Raw genomic sequence first — 19,799 nt, forward strand, 5'->3', positions numbered from 1 at the left:
GAAAGTCTTTTTCTTTTTTGTTGAGAAACTAAGGATGGGTTCGGGATAATTGCAGAAAGGTTTGACTTTAAGGTAATTTATTTTGTTTGGACATAAATTTGTTTTTTATACATGATAAAAATGTATAGTTGTGAAAAGAAAAAAGGAACTGTTAAAAATATTTATGAACGATGATCTTTTAATTCATCAAATGTTATTTAAAGAAAACCTTTCGTAAAATTGTAACAGATGTTTCGAACATTCAGCATATTTTATAAGAGATTATTTCAATTAAATCAATTGAAAACAATATAGACCTATTCAACAGGTCTTTCTTACACATTTCAAAATAAATGGATGATCTGAGAATATATCTAGTTGTAGAAAGTTGAATACTTCTCCATTTCATCAGTGACAGCATCTAGATGGACCATTTAAAATGTTTGAGAACTGAAAAGTTTTTTAATTTTTATTCCGGTAAAAAACTGTAACCAAATAATTTGTTTCTAATTCGTACGTCACGTCGTTAAGTTAATCGTATTTACACAATATATCAGTACAGTTTAATAACGAAGTTACAATACAAAATTTACCAGTGTCAAATTGAAACATCTTCAATTAAAAAGCCCCTTCTTTAGAAGTTTGAAGATTATTGAAACCTAAATATTCTTTTACTTATTATTTAATATTTGATGTTTGAAGGATAAACATATTCATAATTTTTCAGCAATATTCACCCCCTAATAACATCTCACACGTTGTGAGCAATTCTAATTCAGGTACACTCATTTGTTTTTCCGTTCCTTAGTTGATTTCGGGAACAAAATCTCTAGTCGTGATATTTGAGGCGACAATGTTTGCTCAATAAAATAATAAGCCCCTAAAACTTTATGTTCTGTTAAAGAATTGTAATGCTTCACAATAATTAATGTACAACAATCTTCAAAAAATGTCATTGTGAAAACAGCTGGACCCTGTTAACATAGCAAGAAGATGCAGGATCTTGGAGGCAACTACAAAATGCATCCTCATCCTTAGGAAATGACAAAGGCAGAGGATGGTCAGGAATGACGCCAACCTACATGGAAATGGTGGGTATTAGTAGGGGGAAACCATTTTAAGAGGTGTAGAATCAAGGGCAAACCTTGTCAATATCTGTATGTGCAGGTGTCTCATAGCGAGCAACTGTAACAACTAATCCAGAGCCATCTGAGAGCTCAAAAACTGATTGGATCTTCCTGCAATGTGTATAGCTCACATTAGGAAAATGACATAAAATTTAGTTTGTCGGGTTTGAGTTTAACCAAAAGTAGGTACCCTTTTCCATATGTTGGCTCTCCAAACAATATGGCCCGTTTATTGTCTTTCAATGCACCAGCTAATATTTCGCTGGCACTTGCAGTTCCCTTGTTTACCTGAAACAGGCACCAGATATTTAATTACTCTTAACTATACAAATGAGTGAATAACAAATTGGAATTCTGGAGGAATGAACCGTGAACACAATAAACAAATTGTTTAGGTAACAATTACGTAATAACTGCATTATGTTTACTCCCTACTTTGACATCTTCATAACGTTTATAAACCTAGCTGACATCAGGTAGAACAACTCCCTAAATATTCCCATGACTGGAAAACAATAATCAAGCCATACTTCACAGTGTAGTCTACAAATAATCCTGACAACTATTTGCCATCCTCAAATTCAAACCACTCACATCCCTAAAATTCCTACATTATCTCGATCTCGTTCTTTTCTAAAAAGATCCTTAAACTTGTACATTAAATTCTGACAAGATGCAGTCTCAACTTGTACAAAGCACATGTAAGTACAACACAAGCTCTTTGAGTATTTAAGCAACAGGTAGAAACCGTCCAACGTCTCAATTATGGAGGAATCAAGCCTAATGCATGGAAAACTAGTGTACAATATAGATGCATATTGTTAATGATAGAGTTTCAGATGTTGTGCATACCATGTTACAGCAAAAAAAAAAAATGCAAACAAAACTTAGATAGTTTGAAAAGTTATCTGTCGACCACAATGACATGAGAGAATATTTTAATTGTGATGTAATGAGTCAATGGAATTCTCAAACACCCCAACTAATTATTAGCCATGCATCTCTGTTCAATGCCACTTGACTCTCTTGAAAGCTCCTTCTCATGCCAGACACAACTAGACCTCAGTACTTGCAAGGTCTGTAAAATCATGTTTAAGAAACTTGCCCATGAAAACCTACGAGACCACAAAAACTATGATATCTCTCTACTATTCATTTTGGCCAACTCTTTACTCGATACTGATGCAACAGAGGAAAGACATACCAGTACAGCCAGGGGTTCTGATGTTGCCAGTGCACTACTTCCATCTGTATCAAGTATATCTCGAACACCACGACTATCACAAATATACACAATTACTCCTTTGTCCAACCTGGTTGATAATATCCATTAGAACTTATCTTTTTTAACTAGAACTCAAAGCTGAACGCAAGATAGTTACGTAAAAGAAAATTTTAAGATAATGCTGGAGGACGTCTGTATTATTGATAATTTAAAGAATTTCACAACCTATTTTAGTTAGGCAAATAATTTTAAATATTACGAGGTGTTTCTGATAATATTGTTTGAACACTTCTGATCTATAAAAGATAAGAATGATGGAGTGACCTATACAGACATGGAAAGCCTATAACCCGTAGCATCAAGCATATTTTCAAGTGCCACCAAAGAAAAATGATACATAATATAAGGTGTAAATTTGTCAATAGTTGATAATCCTATCTTACCAAATTTTGGCAGTCTCAATTCCTTCTGGGAAAAGACCACCACTGCAACAAATAAAAGGCTTCAGAAAGCTAGTGATTGAAAGTACATAATGGGAAATGTTCATTGCCGAATCACCTATTATCTCTTAGGTCCAAAACAAATGCATTAACATTATCGCTCCTTAATGTATTGATTGCTTCTTTGATAGCACCTGCAGGGAGGCACATCCACCAGAAAGAAAGGAAAAGTAAGATACAGAAACTTTTTTCATCATCAAAGAAAAAAAGAACCAATTATCAATATATTCAATAATGTAAATCATACTTAATCTAAATTGAAAGTGAAGTACAATGCAACTTTATAAGATATCAAACATAAACACAGATAGGATGATGGAAAGCATGCATAGAATGCTCAAGACTAGTTTTGGATATCTTCACATTTATTGCTTCACTTCAGTTCAGTGATGTATACTCCATAAAACAGTGAAAATTCTTATTGATCTTAATTTATGAAAAAAAAAAGTAAATGGTTGAACTGCATATTCCTGAAGAAGGAGAGGAGTACAAATGGTTCACTAGAGACACTTTGTAGCTCTTACCCAGACCAAACTGCTGAGCGTAGTAAGAACTATGCCTTGAAATATTAGGTTCAAACAAATGTCACATGAATAAAGCATATATTAGTTAAAAATGATCCTTTTCCATAGCAGTAAAGAAGCAAGACAAATCGTGCTTAACCCTCCAATTGGTACTTACTTGAAGCCTTTTGATTAAAAGATGTTAGTTTGATATAACCAACTGTCGGGGGATCATTTCCTGAAGCAGGTAGCTTGCACAGTTTTGACTTCACTGGATTCACAGAAACTTTCTCACGCCTGATATGCAGATACTCTGGCGTTAGTTTTTTAATTATAAATAATTGAAATTTTGGAAGAAAAAGTAAACATTATTTAAGCTTACCACCAGGTACGATACTACAGCTAAAACAGAAAAAAATTTAGGAGGGCTGACAACGGTAACAAAAAAGAGTTAACAATATAAATGTGGCTAATCGTAATAAAGCATTATCAAACTACAAGCCTTCTAAATCATCACAAAAAACAAAAATATGCTCAAAGGCCTACACTTCGAATTTACTTCTGTTTGGAAATGAAACTAACGTTAATTCCAGGTGTTTTATGTCCAAACCACTCCGAATAGTCAAAGCTATAGAGGTTCCTTCCGGTCCCCTGCAATTAATTTTAAAAGGAAAGGCAATCAATTGATAATTTCAAGGCAAATAATGAAAGCTTAAATTTGCATTTTTGTTTCAATCAAGTAACTAAAACCTTACAACTGGCTCTCATATTAGAGTAACAATAAAAAGACAGACAATGAATGAGGGTCAATCTTGTAAAATTAAGATGGCAGTCAGCAGATAAAAAACAGAATACAATATTTATAGTTATATCAACATGGTGCTACAATTTTAACTTGTTGGAAAAGTTTTAAGAACTAAATGCAGTCCTATTTCTCAGTCTTTCTGCACAATATTCACGATAATTTTTTTAATCTTTTTATGCCCCCTCCCATTTGTGGAGGAAAATATTTATTTGAAGGCATAAGTGAAATGTAGAAGAAAAACCCACTGTAAGCGCTCAGCTGCATCATATAGCCCCATGTTTTCTGTGCTTGTATCATCAATTTCCAGAATAACATCTCCAGATGAGACACCAGCTCTATATGCAGGACCTCCTGGAGAAGCTGAAATGACAACAAGTCCACCAGTTTGCACATCAGTCTTTGATGGGTAGCCTATTGATATCCCCACTCCTGTTAAAGCGCCTTGAGTTCCAGACTGCCTTCAATAAAACATTAGTGCTAGAGATTAATGTGTAGGGAAGCATATATTCTGCTAGGTTGGTCAAACGTATTATGCAATATGCAGCCAGGACAGTGAGTAAAATAAGTAAAAGGAAAACTTAAAACGAGAGAATTCTACCCTCAAACTTCTAAGCTTTTCAGGCTCCAAAAATCTGGTGAATGGATCATCCAATGTGGCAAGCATCTTTTTTATTGCCTTATCTGTGTTCAAATGCAATGACATCAATTTGAGGTAAACTGGTGCTACAACGAATGGTGCAATCGTACTAGATTTCAGATATATTATCATAACCATGTATGCAACTTATTAAGAAACAGTGCAACCTTCGTTTATTGAAGATAGAAATCAACATTCAATGGTTAACAAAAATTTCCACAGTTATGTTGATCCATCTGGACAATGAAGGCAAGTCAATAAGTTACCAATTGCGTAATTTTAGTCATTATTCACTCATGTTTGATCCTTCAATTTTACAAGTAAGAAATATAAGTTGTTTATCATAATTCACGTATAAGTGGCTTATCTACAATTAGTTCTCAGCATTCAAGAAAATTTTAGTGGCATTATTTTTCATCACTGTGTCCTGAGAACCATTTATTGGAATCAATGGTTAAGCATTCTACCAGTCTTTCTGTTACTTTGTTGGATATATGTGTATAAATTAGAGTTACAAACCTAATTTGCAGACACCAATTAATACAATTTACTGAATTTAGTAATGTAGGAATCAAAACTTGAGGGAGAAAATCAGAAAACATAGATACACATTGTAGGCACTTACAAGAATATAACCTATCAGAGGAGAGAAAACCAGGAACTTGAGTAAAATTCCAGATGAATGTATTTAATATCCATGTTATATAAAACTTCAATTACTCTACTCTGGGTCTAGTTCAAATAAACATCTCATTAAGAACTTATGAGAAAAAAAAATAGGGAGGTGAATTAAACTTCTCCTATAATTTAAAATCAAGTTTCACACCTCATGTTCTGGAAAAGTTAAATCAAGTTTGCAAGATTCCTAGACCTTGGAAAAGAAGGAGATGGAGACCAAGAAGGATATGGAGAACAAGAAGGATATGGAAGGACGTTGTGAAGAGAGATTTCTTCGTATATACTATCCTTGAAGCCTTGATCTTTAACAATAATGAATGACATCATGTGAACCATGTAGTTGACCCTTACCTAATGAGATAACACTTTATTGTTGCTGCTGTTGTAATGGACTAGTTTGATTTATTAAATTTTCTTATTTTCTTCTCTTTTAAGTGTTTATCAATGAGTATCCAAACTGGAACCTAATCAAATTAGGTCTACTTATCTTCAAAACCCAGAATCAATAAAGTGATTGCGTTCATGATGCTATCAGAGCAAAAGTAATTCTGAGCAGTTTACTTGGAGGTTAAATCATCAGATATCAAGTGCATTTCAAAACATGATGTTTATAGATAAGTATAATTTGTATAACTTGAAAACATTTTCAATCAAATTTTCATTGTCTGAGCTAAAATTTCGCCCAAATTTAATTAAAACCTCGTACTACTTATAAAGTAGAGACAAAGTTATTCGAAGAAAAGTTAATAACAGGCAAGCATGGCTGATTTCCTATCTCGAAAACAGAAAATTTACCATCACAGAATGTTGTTACTATGCAGCAAGTTGAAAAAATATGAAAAAAGGTTGAGAATGAAAGCTATACATGTTTCTTCTCGATTGTTCATTGGTTCATTGCGAAGTGCATCTTCTCTATACCTAAACCAACTTTGTCCATTAAAACTTTTATCAATATACGCTCGGTCAATTGTTCTCCACGCCTCCAGAAAGAGAAGATTCTCTTCAGACAGCCCCCCTAGAAGAAAGAACCAAAAAAGAAAAAATACAAGGTTAAGACAAAACTAAAAAAATTCTATAAAAAACTCACTGTCCAGATATGTTTTGAATTTGAACCGTAGCTCAAAATCAAGGTGACTCACATGATGACTCAGTAGAAGCCAGAGAAACAGACATGACCAACATCACTCCAGTAACCAGCCGCACAAATAGAATAGAAGCACGCTGTCTTATGTCTGAACAATCCTTCAGTCTCAGAAGACTATTATATTTCGTCCTTTTGGCAAAGAAACCCCAACTTGATGGAAAATAGCTACACTGAGGATAACAGATGCTGCTTATCCGTGACACAACTCCAACTGAAAATTCTCTTCCAGAATCCCTATTTCTATAACCAACACATTTATTCCTGCTATGTGCCAACGGAAACCGAGATTCCAAAACCCTTAATGAAAAACATTTCCATTGTGACACCTGCAGACAGTACAAATTACAATTCATTATGTACTTGTATTACTCAAATCAAAATAATCATGTCCTCTCATTGATCATATATCTATAAATTGGCTTATTACAGAGACAAATAAGTAAAGGGTAACATTAAAAAACAATTTTTTTATTCTCAGAAACCAAACAGAATGTGGGAATGAAACAGGGAAATGGATTAGAAAAAGTGGTGAAAGTGATGAGAAGATAAGGGAATAGTGAGAAATAGAAAGAGAACCTTAGGAATAGAGATAGTAGGAAAAGGCGTATTATGACAGCAACGAAGAGAAGAAGAAGCATTCACAGAGCTTGCAACGAATTCCATGGAAGACAGAAGGGTGGGTGCCACACCTCTGGTTCAGCCCTACACTTTTTCTTCTTTACATTATCGTTCATTTTGAAATTAAGAAAAAAAAATTAAAAATAAACAATTCCTTTTAATAAACAAATTATCCCTTTCTTTAATAGATCTTATTAATTTTATTACTGGAGATGATAATAATAATAAAAAAAATACCGTACGTAGTAACATTTATATCTGAAGCATCTTATATTCATAAAGAAATGACGATTTCTATTGTGAGTTTTTTTATACATATTTTTCTTATAAAAATAAGTAAATTTTAACTTTTTATGTGTTTGTTAAATATGTTTACTTTAGAAATATGTACTTGTTAATAAATGAGTCTTATTTAAAAAATAAAACTATTTTAAAAATTACTTAGTGTAAAAACACTTATTTTAAGTTAATCAAACTAGCTATTTATGGTAAAATGAACAAATAAAAATTGTAGCTTTCCCTAATTCTACTAAATTGTAATAATTTTCTCTATTAATTGTAATAGTTAAAGGGATGTGATCATTTCAGCTGAAAGCAACATTTTGAAATAGTTGCCTTTATTAATTAAAATTACAAGTTATAAATTATTTTTTGAAAGTGACAATTGCATAACTTTTTTTTTTCATCCATACTGTTTACACTGCTGCCCAATTTTGTTAACTTCAATAGTTGTATTAAGTTTACAATTTATGTTTTGTCTACAGAAGAAAACTTGGTCAGAAAGAGTTTTTTTATTGAAGATATGTAGTAAACTTTTTCTGATGAAAATCTACTCATATGGAATATATATATATATATATATATATATATATATATATATATATATATATATATATATATAATGTTTATCTTCTTAAGTTCAAGTATAACTTTAATCTCTTCGATTAATGTAAGACTCTAGAAAAACGAGCACCATTAATCCCCTGTCTCATCCTCATTAATTGCTCTAGGTTTAATGTCTCCGTACGTCCCTATTTTGGTCATGAATTTCAAATAGGTCCTCTTCATTTTCGGCGTATCAATTGAGTCCTTGTTTTTGTAAAATTGAATCAATTACAGGCCTGCCGTTAATTTGGAGAAACGGCCGTTACGGTATTGGTTAGGTGGCATGGTTGAGTGCAGACGTGGCATTTAAAACGATTATTGTATTAAGTAATTGGTATGCACGTATGTTTATTCAGTTTTGGGGTAAGGGCAAAGTAGGAAATTTGAAAAAATTAAAGGGCAATTGAGATTGGGGAAAGATTATTAGAGTATTAGGGTTCGCGTGAGAGGCCAAAAATCGCGATCGTAAGTTCGAGCTGAAGCGGCAGAGTGCATGCAGTGGGCGGTGTCTGTGGGTCCTTTTGTTGTTGGAAGCAAGAAGCTGAAGCACGTGGTCAGTGGAGGTTCATCTAAAGGAAGGTAAGTGTTTGTGCTTTATTGTATTCGTTTTTATTCAATCGAAACTACACCGAATACGTGGTCCCCCATTGATGTATGGTTTGGTCTCTGGTTTTGATTGCATTTTGGTGGTCCCCCATGTATGTTTAAAGTTATTTGACTTTGTCTGAGTGCGTATGTTTAAAGTTATTTGATCTCTGTGCCTGTTTTAATATATATATTTTTTTGTCGTCATATGTTTTCATAATAGGTCTGTAGATATATTTATGTTGTGTTGTGCGTAATGGAGGACGCTATTGTGTGTGTGTTCCACCATGGAGGAAAGTTCATTAATGATAGTACCCTAAAGTATGAAGGGGAGACAACAACTTTGTCCTTTGACCCTGACACGTGGAGTTTTTTTGTGGTTGTCAGTGTAGTCAAAAGTTTAGGATATGAGAATTTGAAAGATTTATGGTACTGTTTAGGAGGGGGTTTAGTGTTGGAAAATAGGTTGGAACAATTGATTGATGACAGAGGTGCCATGCATATGGCTAACTTAGCTAGGCTTAATGGTGAAGTTCACTTATACGTTGTCCATGTAGTTTCTGATCCCGAAGTCATTCATATGCTTGAAGACATTACTAATGATGAAGGAGAAGTTGAAGGTAATGGTACAGTACAAAAAGAGGTTGAAGAAGATGGTGATTCTGTTAAAGTAAATGGTGAAGGTGATGGTGACTTACAAGAGGTCAATGTTTGTGAAGAAGATGGTGACAGTGTTGAAGTAAATGGTGTAGTTGATGGTGACTTACAAGAGGTCAATGTTTGTGAAGAAGATGGTGACGGTGTTGAAGTAAATGATGTAGTTGATGGTGACTTACAAGAGGTGAACGAGGGTGAAGAAGATGGTGGTGCTGTTGAAGTAGAGGTTGAAGGTCATGGTCACGTACAAGAGTTGCATGAGGTTGAAGAAGAGCAAGAGTTGAATGTGTGTGAAGGAGTCGTGGAGGATGAAGTTTATCTTTGTAGTTGGAGTACATCTACTGAAGAAGGTGATGTACATGGAATTAATGAGTGCTTAGAGGGCCTAGTAGATGTGAGTGTTGAATGTGATATAGATGGTGATGTAGATTGTAATGTCGAAGTAGAAGTAGAAGTACAAGTAGAAAGTCTTTATGATAGTGTTGATGACCGTGATAATGTCAGTGTTGAATGTGATGGTCATAACGATAGAGGATTGTCAGATTTTGAGTGGAAATCTGAGGAATTTTTTAGTGCAACAGATAGTGATGAAGAGGTTAATGACAGTGAAGGTTATGGGAGGTTTGGTATTTTTTGTATGCCAAAAAGTATGGTAGACTTTACATGGGAAGTTGGGACTTTTTTTGCAGAAAAGCAAGATATTTTAGATGCTGTAAAAGGGTATGCCTTGGAAAATGGGAGGAATATAAAGTTTGTAAAAAATGACAAGAGAAGATTGAGGATGAAGTGCTTTGGTGCAAAAGGAGAATGCCCATGGACAATATACTTTGGTTATATGGAGGCTGTAAAATCATGGCAGCTGAGAACTAAAAAAGACATTCATACATGCAGCAGGGAGTTCAACCTGAAGTTAGTTGACGCCAAGTGGTTGAGCAAAAAGTTGGTGAAAACAGTTCAGGAAAATCCTAAGATGAAGGGTGTTGATATTCGTGAAAAAGTTCAAAGGAAGTGGAACATAGGTATATCAAGGTCTATGGCTTATAGAGCCAAAGCTATTGCTTCTAATGAAATTGATGGGTCCTTTAATGAACAATATAAGAGGATATATGATTATGCGCATGAGTTGTTGGAAAGAAATCCAGGATCTACAGTTAAGGTCCATGTTGAGAATAATGAGGGTGAGTTAATTTTCAAGAGATTTTACTGTTGTCTGAAGGCATGCAAAGACAGTTTTGTCTGCTGTAGGCCAATAATTGGATTAGATGGAGCCTTTTTGAAAGGGAAGTATGGTGGTGAGCTGTTGACGGCTGTTGGGAGGGATGGAAATGATCAAATGTTGCCCATTGCATATGCGGTGGTAGAAGTCGAAAACAAAGATTCATGGATGTGGTTTTTGGAACTTTTGATTGATGATCTTGGTGGTGGAGAAGTGTGTTCTTCAATTACTTTTGTCTCCGACCAACAAAAGGTAATAATCATATTTAAATTGCTTCTTTCGAATATTGGTTCATTAATTTGATATGGTGATAAATCATTTATGTTAACACCACAGGGTCTACTACCAGCCATACAACAGTTACTCCCAGGTGTTGACCAGAGATTTTGTGTCAGACACTTATATTCAAACTTTAGGAAAAAGTTTCCTGGTAAAAATCTGAAACAGCTGATGTGGAGGGCAGCTACTGCCACTCATCCACAAAACTGGGAAAGGGAGATGAGAAACATTAAAGATATAAATGAAGACGCATTCAAGCATTTGATTGCCATCCCTCCAAGGTTGACAATTTGTATTAATTATTTTTGCCCTTTCTATATTATTTTATGTTTGTCCATATTAGTTGCAGTTTTAACATGTGTATATATCATCTGTTGTAGATATTGGTCAAGGTCCAGATTCAGTCCAACACCAAAATGTGACACATTGGTCAACAATATCACTGAGGCTTTCAACAGTGTCTTGGTTCACACCAGGACTAAACCAATCATAACAATGCTGGAAGAAATTAGGGTATACATAATGCAAAGATGGGCAAAAAACAGGTCTAAGATACAATCATTTTCAGGACCAATTTGTCCAAAGATCCAGGCCAGATTTACAAAGGAATCCCAAGCAACTAAGAATTGGATACCTAGGTAACTTTAGTCATAACTTCATAAATGTTTATTCATTCCTTCGTAAACTTTATGTCAGACACTTAAATGTTTATAAATGTTTATTTCTTTATAGCTGGTCAGCACACAAACTGTTTGAAGTAAGACACGTCTCCCAAAGTGGAGAAAAATTTGTTGTAAACATAGACGAGTTCTCCTGCTCGTGCAGGAGATGGAGCATCACAGGAATTCCATGTTGTCACTCCCTTGCCGCAATGAAGTTTCTTAATATTGATGGCCAGCAGTTCATTCCGGCTTGCTTTCTAAAGTCCACCTATGAAGAAACCTATGCATCAATCGTATATCCCATCAACGGCAACAACATGTGGGACCTAACACCATATCCGGATGTCATGCCTCCTAGGAAAAAGGTTATGCCTGGAAGACCTAAAAGGAAAAGAAGACTGGAGCAGTGGGAGATCAGAAAGGATGATTCACGAGTGAGCAAGGGTGGTTTGCGGAAGAGATGCGGGATATGTAGGGAGGTTGGGCACAACAGGAGTCGTTGCCCGAAAGCAACCGAAGAACCAATCATGCCATCATCGCAATTATCTGAAGTGTGTATGAATGATGAGGAAGCTGAACTATAGATGTGTGTAATAGTCTAAGGAACTTTGGTTATGTAATAGTCTAAGGAACAAGGTTAATTGTTTTACTGCTATGTACATTAATGAATGACAATGATGCCAACTATGTATGGTTTTGGATGTATTACAATGAGCAGGAACTATTTTGTCAATGACCAGGAACTGTTTTGGATGTATTACAATGTTTTGGTTATATTACGTAGTTGGACGAGCGCTAGACAAGGGAGGACGACCAGACCGAACGGTCTGCAGCACGGAGGTTGTTGGAAGAGCGATGCACGAGGGTGGACGACCAGACCGAACCGTCTTTAACACGGACGTAGTTGGACGAGCGCTAGACAAGGGAGGACCACCAGACCGAACGCTCTTCAGCAAGGACGTAGTTGGACGAGCGCTCTTCAGCACGGACGTAGTTGGACGAGCGCTCTTCAGCACAGACGTAGTTGGACGAGCGCTAGACAAGGGAGGACGACCACACCGAACGGTCTTGAGCACGCACGTAGTTGGACGAGCGCTAGACAAGGGAGGACGACCACACGGAACGGTCTTGAGCACGCACGTAGTTGGACGAGCGCTAGACAAGGGAGGACGACCACACCGAACAGTCTTGAGCACGCACGTAGTTGGACGAGCGCTAGACAAGGGAGGACGACCACACGGAACGGTCTTGAGCACGCACGTAGTTGGACGAGCGCTAGACAAGGGAGGACGACCACACCGAAAGGTCTTGAGCACGGACGTAGGTGGACGAGCGGTACACGAGGGACGACGACTAAACCGAACGCTAGGGAACAGGGACCTAGTTTGACGAGCGATACACACGGTAGGACGACCGGACCGAGCGTTAATTATTATGTAACATTGCTGTGAATAAAATAAACATTATACAATTTTCAAAAGGCTTAAAACCTGCTAAATTAAACCAAAACCTCAATTTATTATGTTTATCACTTCAGTAACACAACTTCATTCCTTCACATCTAGTCATATACATAAACACTACTACATCCAGTCATATACATAAACAGTTCCATCCTAACAAACCGAAAAACCCAGCTAATTTCTTCCTAAGAATACGATCAACACTACTACATTATGGATTTATGATCCATATTGAAATTACAATAATATTAAGTAAAAAAATCAAAATAACTAATCCTGTCAACACCTTCATCCATTTCTCCACAACGTTGACAGATTTAATCAAATCACTCATCATCTTCGATCCACCTCCCATTTCTCTTGTCTTTGACAAAGACTCATGCTTTTCTTCCCACTTCACATTCGTATAGTTTTTGTCATCACCGTCTTCACAACACCATTTGAAGAAATTGCAACCACCTTCATGTCCAGTCTGTGAAAAAAATAAAAATTAAAACCACTTTCCACTCAAACAAAACCCTACTTCTACACGTTCTTACCTTGTACTTAGGGCAGCTCCAGAATTGCTTCCCTCTGTTCTTAGCAGTTCTAGCTGTTCTTACCACTGTTTTCTGTCCACAAAGGCAAAGGGGTGATACACCATCAATGGTAGATACTCCACCACCACGAAAAACGACATCACAGTTTTGATTCCGCCACCCATTGCATGTCGAAGATGAACAAGAATGCGACTTTTGCACTTCATTATCCATCACTTGGAAACGAACAAAGAACGCGCACCCTCCCACTTCGAATCGAACAAAGAACGCGCACCTTCCCACTTCGAATCGAACCAAGAACGCGCACCCTCCCACTTCGAATCGAACAAAGAACGCGCACCCTCCCACTTCGAATCGAACAAAGATACACCTGATTTTTGAATCGAACTTAGGATCCCATTTTTGGCCTCTCACGCGAACCCTAATATTAAAAACTCTCAATTTCTTTCCCCAATCTCATGTGCATTCGTCAATTAAAACCTCTTGGCCTTTAATTTTTTCAAATTTCCTAGTATGCCCTTACCCAAAACTGAATAATCAAACGTGCATACCAATTATTTAATACAAAAATCGTTTTAAATGCCACGTCTGATTAGTTACTGCAGTCAACCATGCCACCTAACCAATACCGTAACGGCCGTTTCTCCAAATTAACGGCAGGCCTGTAATTGATTCAATTTTACAAAAACAAGGACTCAATTGATACGCCGAAAATGAAGAGGACCTATTTGAAATTCATGACCAAAATAGGGACCTACGGAGACATTAAACCATTGCTCTAAAAACCCTTCTGCCGTGCATTAAAAACGCACTTCCAGACTCACTGCCTTCCTGCCAGGTGTCGTGATGGAATGTTCCTAAATCAGTAGTAGAAGACAAGTGGCAGCAAGAGAACGGACGTTGGTTTTTAAACAAAAATGACTTTTCTGAAGTCCGCATCACTCTTTGCATGCACTCTTCTTCTTCCTCAGATTCTAACTTTTCATATTCTTCACCTTCTCTCTAGAAACCTCTACCTTCTCTCTACTGAAACTTCTTCTTTCTCTTCTCCGTTCACGTTTCAGAAACCGTAGAACCATTCCTGGTGTCGTGAGCTTCGTTTTGAACCGATCACCTCAACGTTCTGATACTGGTAAGTCTCTCTCTTCTTGTCGAACGTTTTCTGTCTCATGCAAAGCCAAATACTGGTTGCATGAAGGGTTAAGTTCTTAATATTTCTTGGTTTTTATGGTTAGATCGGGTTGGAAGAGTTAAGTGATCCTGTGAGAGTAGAGAACTGTTAGCGTACGAACCAAACACCCTGAGTTAAGACGTTCACTTCGGATCCAGGTAAGGGAAGCTTATAAAATTTAATTCTTGAGTTATACTGCGATGCATGAATGTTCTGTGAGTTATACTGTGTCGGATGCATGTTCTGTGAATTTTATTGAGAATGATCTATGGTATCAGATTTTACTATATGATTTTGGTGATGAGATAATGTATGAAAAGTATGGATTGTGCTATGTTATAAGTAATTTAATGTATGAAAGTTTATACTGAAAAATGTGTTACCGTAAGTTGAATTTAAATATGAAATTCTATTATAATGAACGTTCGTTATCGAAACGGTCTTTGACCGATCGGTATTTTCAGTAACTCCTTTGAAATAGTTGAACTCTTTCATTTGGGAAGAATTCTGGTTGAGGATGTGTTGTGTCGGTCTTCTACTTAGAGCTCATAATGAATAGTGTCGAGCACCTTTGTTAATACAGATCATCCATCTGTGTCGACCGACAGTTTCGAGTTACCATTGTTGATACAGGTCGACCATCTGTGTCGACCGACAGTGTCGAGTACCATTGTTAATACAGATCATCCATCTGTGTCGACCGACAGTGTCGAGTACCATTGTTAATACAGATCATCCATCTGTGTCGACCAACCCTGTTGATCACCCATGATAACACAGATCATCCATCTGTGTCGACTGACCATGTCGAGCAACCATTGTTAATACGGGTCATTCATCTGTGCAGACCGGTTGTGTCGAGCACCCTTCTTAATACAGGTTGTCCATCTGTGTGGAGTAACCTTCTTAATGTAGGTCGTCCATCTAGGTCGACCGACCGTGTCGAGCCACCTTGTAATATAGGTCGTCCATTCATCTTGAAGCCGGTATTACTTTATTTTGGAACGGGGCAAGTTCTTCGGTCTCGTTCCTCACATTCGTTCTCGTTATAAAGAGGTCGTGATTTTTATGTACTTGGACAGAAAGACAAAAATGAAAATAAAAGTGAAAGATTATAAATGATGAACATTATATGAGGGGAACTATGGTTGTGAATTTTGGACGAGCGTTCCAGGGAGGAACGGCTCATGGTTGAATATGAAATTTTGTAAAGTATGACTGTGGGCATGCTAATGCTGGCTTGGTCCATCCTGATATTCCGTGATACTCATCTTCACGTAGAGGAGAGTAGTTCATGTGTGGGAATGGTAGGAGGTCCTTAGTCCATAAGTTAACATGGGCGACGTAAGAAACGGACTAACCTCGAGTGGCAGCTGTCGAGTGTAATACAGTTACTACACCACTCGGGTGCAAGGACGCCTGTAGCTACACAGATTCATACAGTCCGGACGGTCAGTCTAGTATCAGGAATTGCTTTGAGTTAAGGGATTGATTTAATTATATGTTGTGAAATATTTGAGATGTTTGATATATTATGAATTGAATGATTTTACTTGAATTAAATTCAATAAGCTTACCCTGTGTTCTTTTCCTTGCGTTGTCGATCGTCATTGTACGTCCGTCCTGTCAATGCAATGATCATCCGTGTGGATGTGAGCAGATGGTGAGGTGTTGCTCGAGGAAATGCTGGAAGAAGAAAATTTGGAGGAAGCAAACCCCGTAGATGTTGAAGTGAAGGCCGAACAGTAGAGGTTCGGTCATATGTTTAGATTAGATATTTTATTGTACTGATTTTTGGAGCGACCTTTATATTATTTTGGTAGTTCGGGTTGTATCTTTGCCTTGTAAACCGTTGGTTGGGTACGCTTAGGTCGAGCGTGGTTTTGTAATTAACCTCTCTTAAGGTCGTTCGACCTAAACCTTTGCTTACGGTAATTAAGACTGATTTGGTTTATCTTTAATTGTAATCAATTCTATTATATGGTGTCTACTGTATTTTTGGGATGTTACATTAGTGGTATCAGAGCAGTTTTGTTCCTTAAGGAGCACTGTAGGTTATGAGCATACTATGCTTATGCTGTGTGCTCAACGTTCGTTTGATGAGTGTATCAAACTGTCCAAATTTATCTAATGATTATTTTTCTCTGCTTATCAGAGAGAACGAATGGCACCAAGACCTCCTCCTCAACCTACCGAACGCGAGGCGTCTGACCACACCAGACTACTGGAATCAGTGATAGAGGCTCTGCAACAGCAGAACGCTGCTTTGGTGCAGCAGAACACGGTCGCTTTGCAGAATTTGGAGGCCGCACGGGCAAACTCTGAAGCTACCAGAAGACAGTTGATGGAGATTATAGAAATCACTAGGAATATTGCTGGAGCGTCCACTTCCTCTGGGAGGAATCGGACCGAGTGGAGTTGGGAGAGTTTCCTCCAACATCATCCAGCTGAGTTCAATGAGAAGTGTCTCCCTGGTGAGGTGGAGAAAGTTAATGTATTAGAGAAGAACGTGACAGAAGTGGAGCAACACATGAAGCAGCAACAGCAGGTAGTAAGAGGAACCACATCTTCAAGGAATAATACTAATTCAAGGAGGACAAGGAGGACGCCTTACGCTCGTACTGGATTACCATCTATTTCTAGTGGTTCTCAGGCACAACCTTTGGTTGCTGCCAATCGGTCTGAACAGCAAAGAACCATAAAATGTTTTAAGTGTGGAGGACCACACTTCCGATCATCGTGTCCTCAACTAGTGGAAGCAAAATATTGCCTTCAATGTGGGGGAAGCGGACATGTCAAGAACGAGTGCAACATGGGAGAACGAGCAGTGTTGGGGCCACCAAATGCTGGAAGAGGTCAACCAGGAAGAGGTGGCCAAGCACAAGTGGGATGAGTCTATGTCTTAACGGACGCTGAAGCAACGAGCTCAGGTACGCTCATCATCTGCACTTTCTGGCGGTATGAACTACCCTACTGTACACTGTTTAATTATTTTGATAAGGAGGCTATTCGGTCTGATAGTGTAAACACCAACATTTGGGTTAGTTTAGATATCCGACCAGTGAGATAGATGTTTATTACTATGTTAGTGAGAGTGTTATTTTCTAGAATTGACTAACTTAGGAGAGACTTAACGTGAATGGGATGTTGGCGTTCGGTATCTATTAAGTTAGACCGTTCAGTAGCAAGAGAGTAACCGAACGGTAACTGTAAACGTCTGAATTAGTGAGTCTTCCTGAAGGAGTGCCAAGGTTATTTACTCATAGTAGAGTTGAGGTTCTTTTGCATTAAGGCCAGGTGTTAGATTAACATCAGTGACTTCTTACAAATTAACACTAGTAGAGTGGATGGAACTCAAGAAAAAGTTTAATTGGATTGAACGATTCGTTATGTAGTACGTTCGTTGTGCTGGCATACAAGAAGGATGAATCAGAGTGGAACATTTGAGAGCATTGCTAGGAGTATTAAAGATAAGGAGAAATGTGTGAAGAATTGTTCGAAGGGTGAATTACTTGTTGAGTAAAGTGCAAGTACTAGGGTATAGGTAAGCAGTGATAAACCAAGAGTCGAGTTTGGTTGAGAGTTTCAGGCACTTAATATTATAAGTAAAAATACGAACGTTAGTAGGGGCCTCAGTTGGAAGTAGAGAGTGAAACGTTCGGTAGAACCAATCGGAAGTGATTAAGGAGAAGATTTTGAGTTAGGAATGGACGGTATCTGGAAGATTCGGCTAAAAGATGGTGTCCTTCGTAGCGAATTGAGAGATTGATTTTTAGACAGGTCATCACCATCAATTTAGTAGTTGGGTTTATAAACAGCAGTAGTTCGGTTTGTGTTACATTGTAACATGTAAAAAGGTGGAGGACGAGCCTCAGACATCGAACGGAAATACTATAGCATTACCATAAAATTCATCACCAACTTTCACGATCAGTCATATGTCTAAGATACTATTAGAGTTACTGGGAGTAGATTGACCAAGAACTTTCGCTTTATAGTCATCGGTTTGAGAAGTTATTGATAAGGATTGGTTCCACTCTATCGTAGGGGAGTGGTTTGATTTCTTAGACTGCAACCTGGTAGCAATTCAGGTAGAAATTTTCGATTTATCTCTAGGTTCTGTGCAACCATTGAAGAGTAAGTTGGGCAACCAGTTGAAGACTTGTTTAGCTGTCACTATGGAGGAACGACTTGGCGAATAGATCGATTCTGACGTTCGCATATCCGTACGAACGTCTGCTTTGAATCAACTAGGGGTTAGAGATGAAGTCTCGTTTTCTCCAAGAAATCCATTCTCTGCCTAATCCTAAGATGTTTGCTACTCTCTTACAATCACTCGGGAATTACCTATCCTTTCTCCTTCAAACATCAACTGACCGATAGGATCAGCTTTTGATTTTAACCAATTTGTTTCTTGTGATTAATCGTTCGGTTTTTGTTGGATCAATTATGGCCAAACAATTTTTCTTTCCTCTAAGCGTTCGGTTTCGAACGAACGTTCGGGTCTTTTGACTGCTCGGTTTCCTTCGTTCTTTAACTTTCGTTATTTTGTCCTTCACTTGAATTAGCTATATATATATATTGTAACTGGCTTAGTTTTCAATAATAATTTTTCCTTGATATTCATATTACTCGTTCTGTGTTTTATCTCCTCTATTTCTCTTATTTCTTATGTTTCTCTGTTTCACACTCTAATCCAATAAGTGAGAAACTTCCATGTTAAAAATTTTCCGCTTAGAAGACTTGTGACTCTTCCAAATAGTAATTTCTCCCGTTCGGTACTTATGTTACCGATCGGTTAACACTTCAAAACCTTTATCTCTTTATTTAAATGTCATCAATCGTTTCCTTACTTCAGAATTCTCCTGAAGTTACTCTCTACCCATGACCAGTCAGCCATTACCCAAATGTAACCGTTCGTTATAGTTGAAACCCGTCAACGTTGAAAAATTTGCTAGAGACGTGCGTGTAAGCAGAGCTGTTCGTCTTAAGGAAACTGCGTCCCAAATTAGTTTGGTCTTATCGAATCTTAAGGAGAATTGTGTCAGTTGCGTACAAGATAGCTTTGCCGTTCAGCTATCCAACCTTCACCCAGTTTTCCACGTTTCCCAACTTCGGAAATACAT

General features: G+C 37.3%; 2 protein-coding genes across 2 annotated transcripts; one reads left to right on the forward strand and one right to left on the reverse strand.

Moving 5' to 3' along the window:
- Positions 1 to 674: 674 nt before the first annotated feature.
- LOC108341156 (carboxyl-terminal-processing peptidase 2, chloroplastic) lies at positions 675 to 7,331 on the reverse strand. The gene is made up of 13 exons (XM_017578810.2): positions 7,175 to 7,331; positions 6,594 to 6,924; positions 6,320 to 6,469; positions 4,738 to 4,820; positions 4,385 to 4,593; positions 3,917 to 3,985; positions 3,513 to 3,631; positions 2,890 to 2,965; positions 2,775 to 2,816; positions 2,311 to 2,419; positions 1,297 to 1,394; positions 1,124 to 1,217; positions 675 to 1,057 (listed from the first exon to the last, which is right to left on the reverse strand). Exons 1-13 carry the CDS (start codon positions 7,259 to 7,261, stop codon positions 932 to 934), a joined length of 1,593 nt encoding a protein of 530 aa, XP_017434299.1. The 5' UTR covers positions 7,262 to 7,331; the 3' UTR covers positions 675 to 931.
- Positions 7,332 to 10,170: 2,839 nt separating this feature from the next.
- On the forward strand, positions 10,171 to 12,085 carry LOC108341350 (uncharacterized). Its single transcript, XM_052875057.1, has 4 exons — positions 10,171 to 10,811; positions 10,896 to 11,119; positions 11,219 to 11,476; positions 11,571 to 12,085. Exons 1-4 carry the CDS (start codon positions 10,179 to 10,181, stop codon positions 12,082 to 12,084), a joined length of 1,629 nt encoding a protein of 542 aa, XP_052731017.1. The 5' UTR covers positions 10,171 to 10,178; the 3' UTR covers position 12,085.
- Positions 12,086 to 19,799: the final 7,714 nt, after the last annotated feature.

Source organism: Vigna angularis, chromosome 3 (genome assembly GCF_016808095.1).
Source record: "Vigna angularis cultivar LongXiaoDou No.4 chromosome 3, ASM1680809v1, whole genome shotgun sequence".
Classification (NCBI taxonomy): Eukaryota; Viridiplantae; Streptophyta; class Magnoliopsida; order Fabales; family Fabaceae; genus Vigna; species Vigna angularis.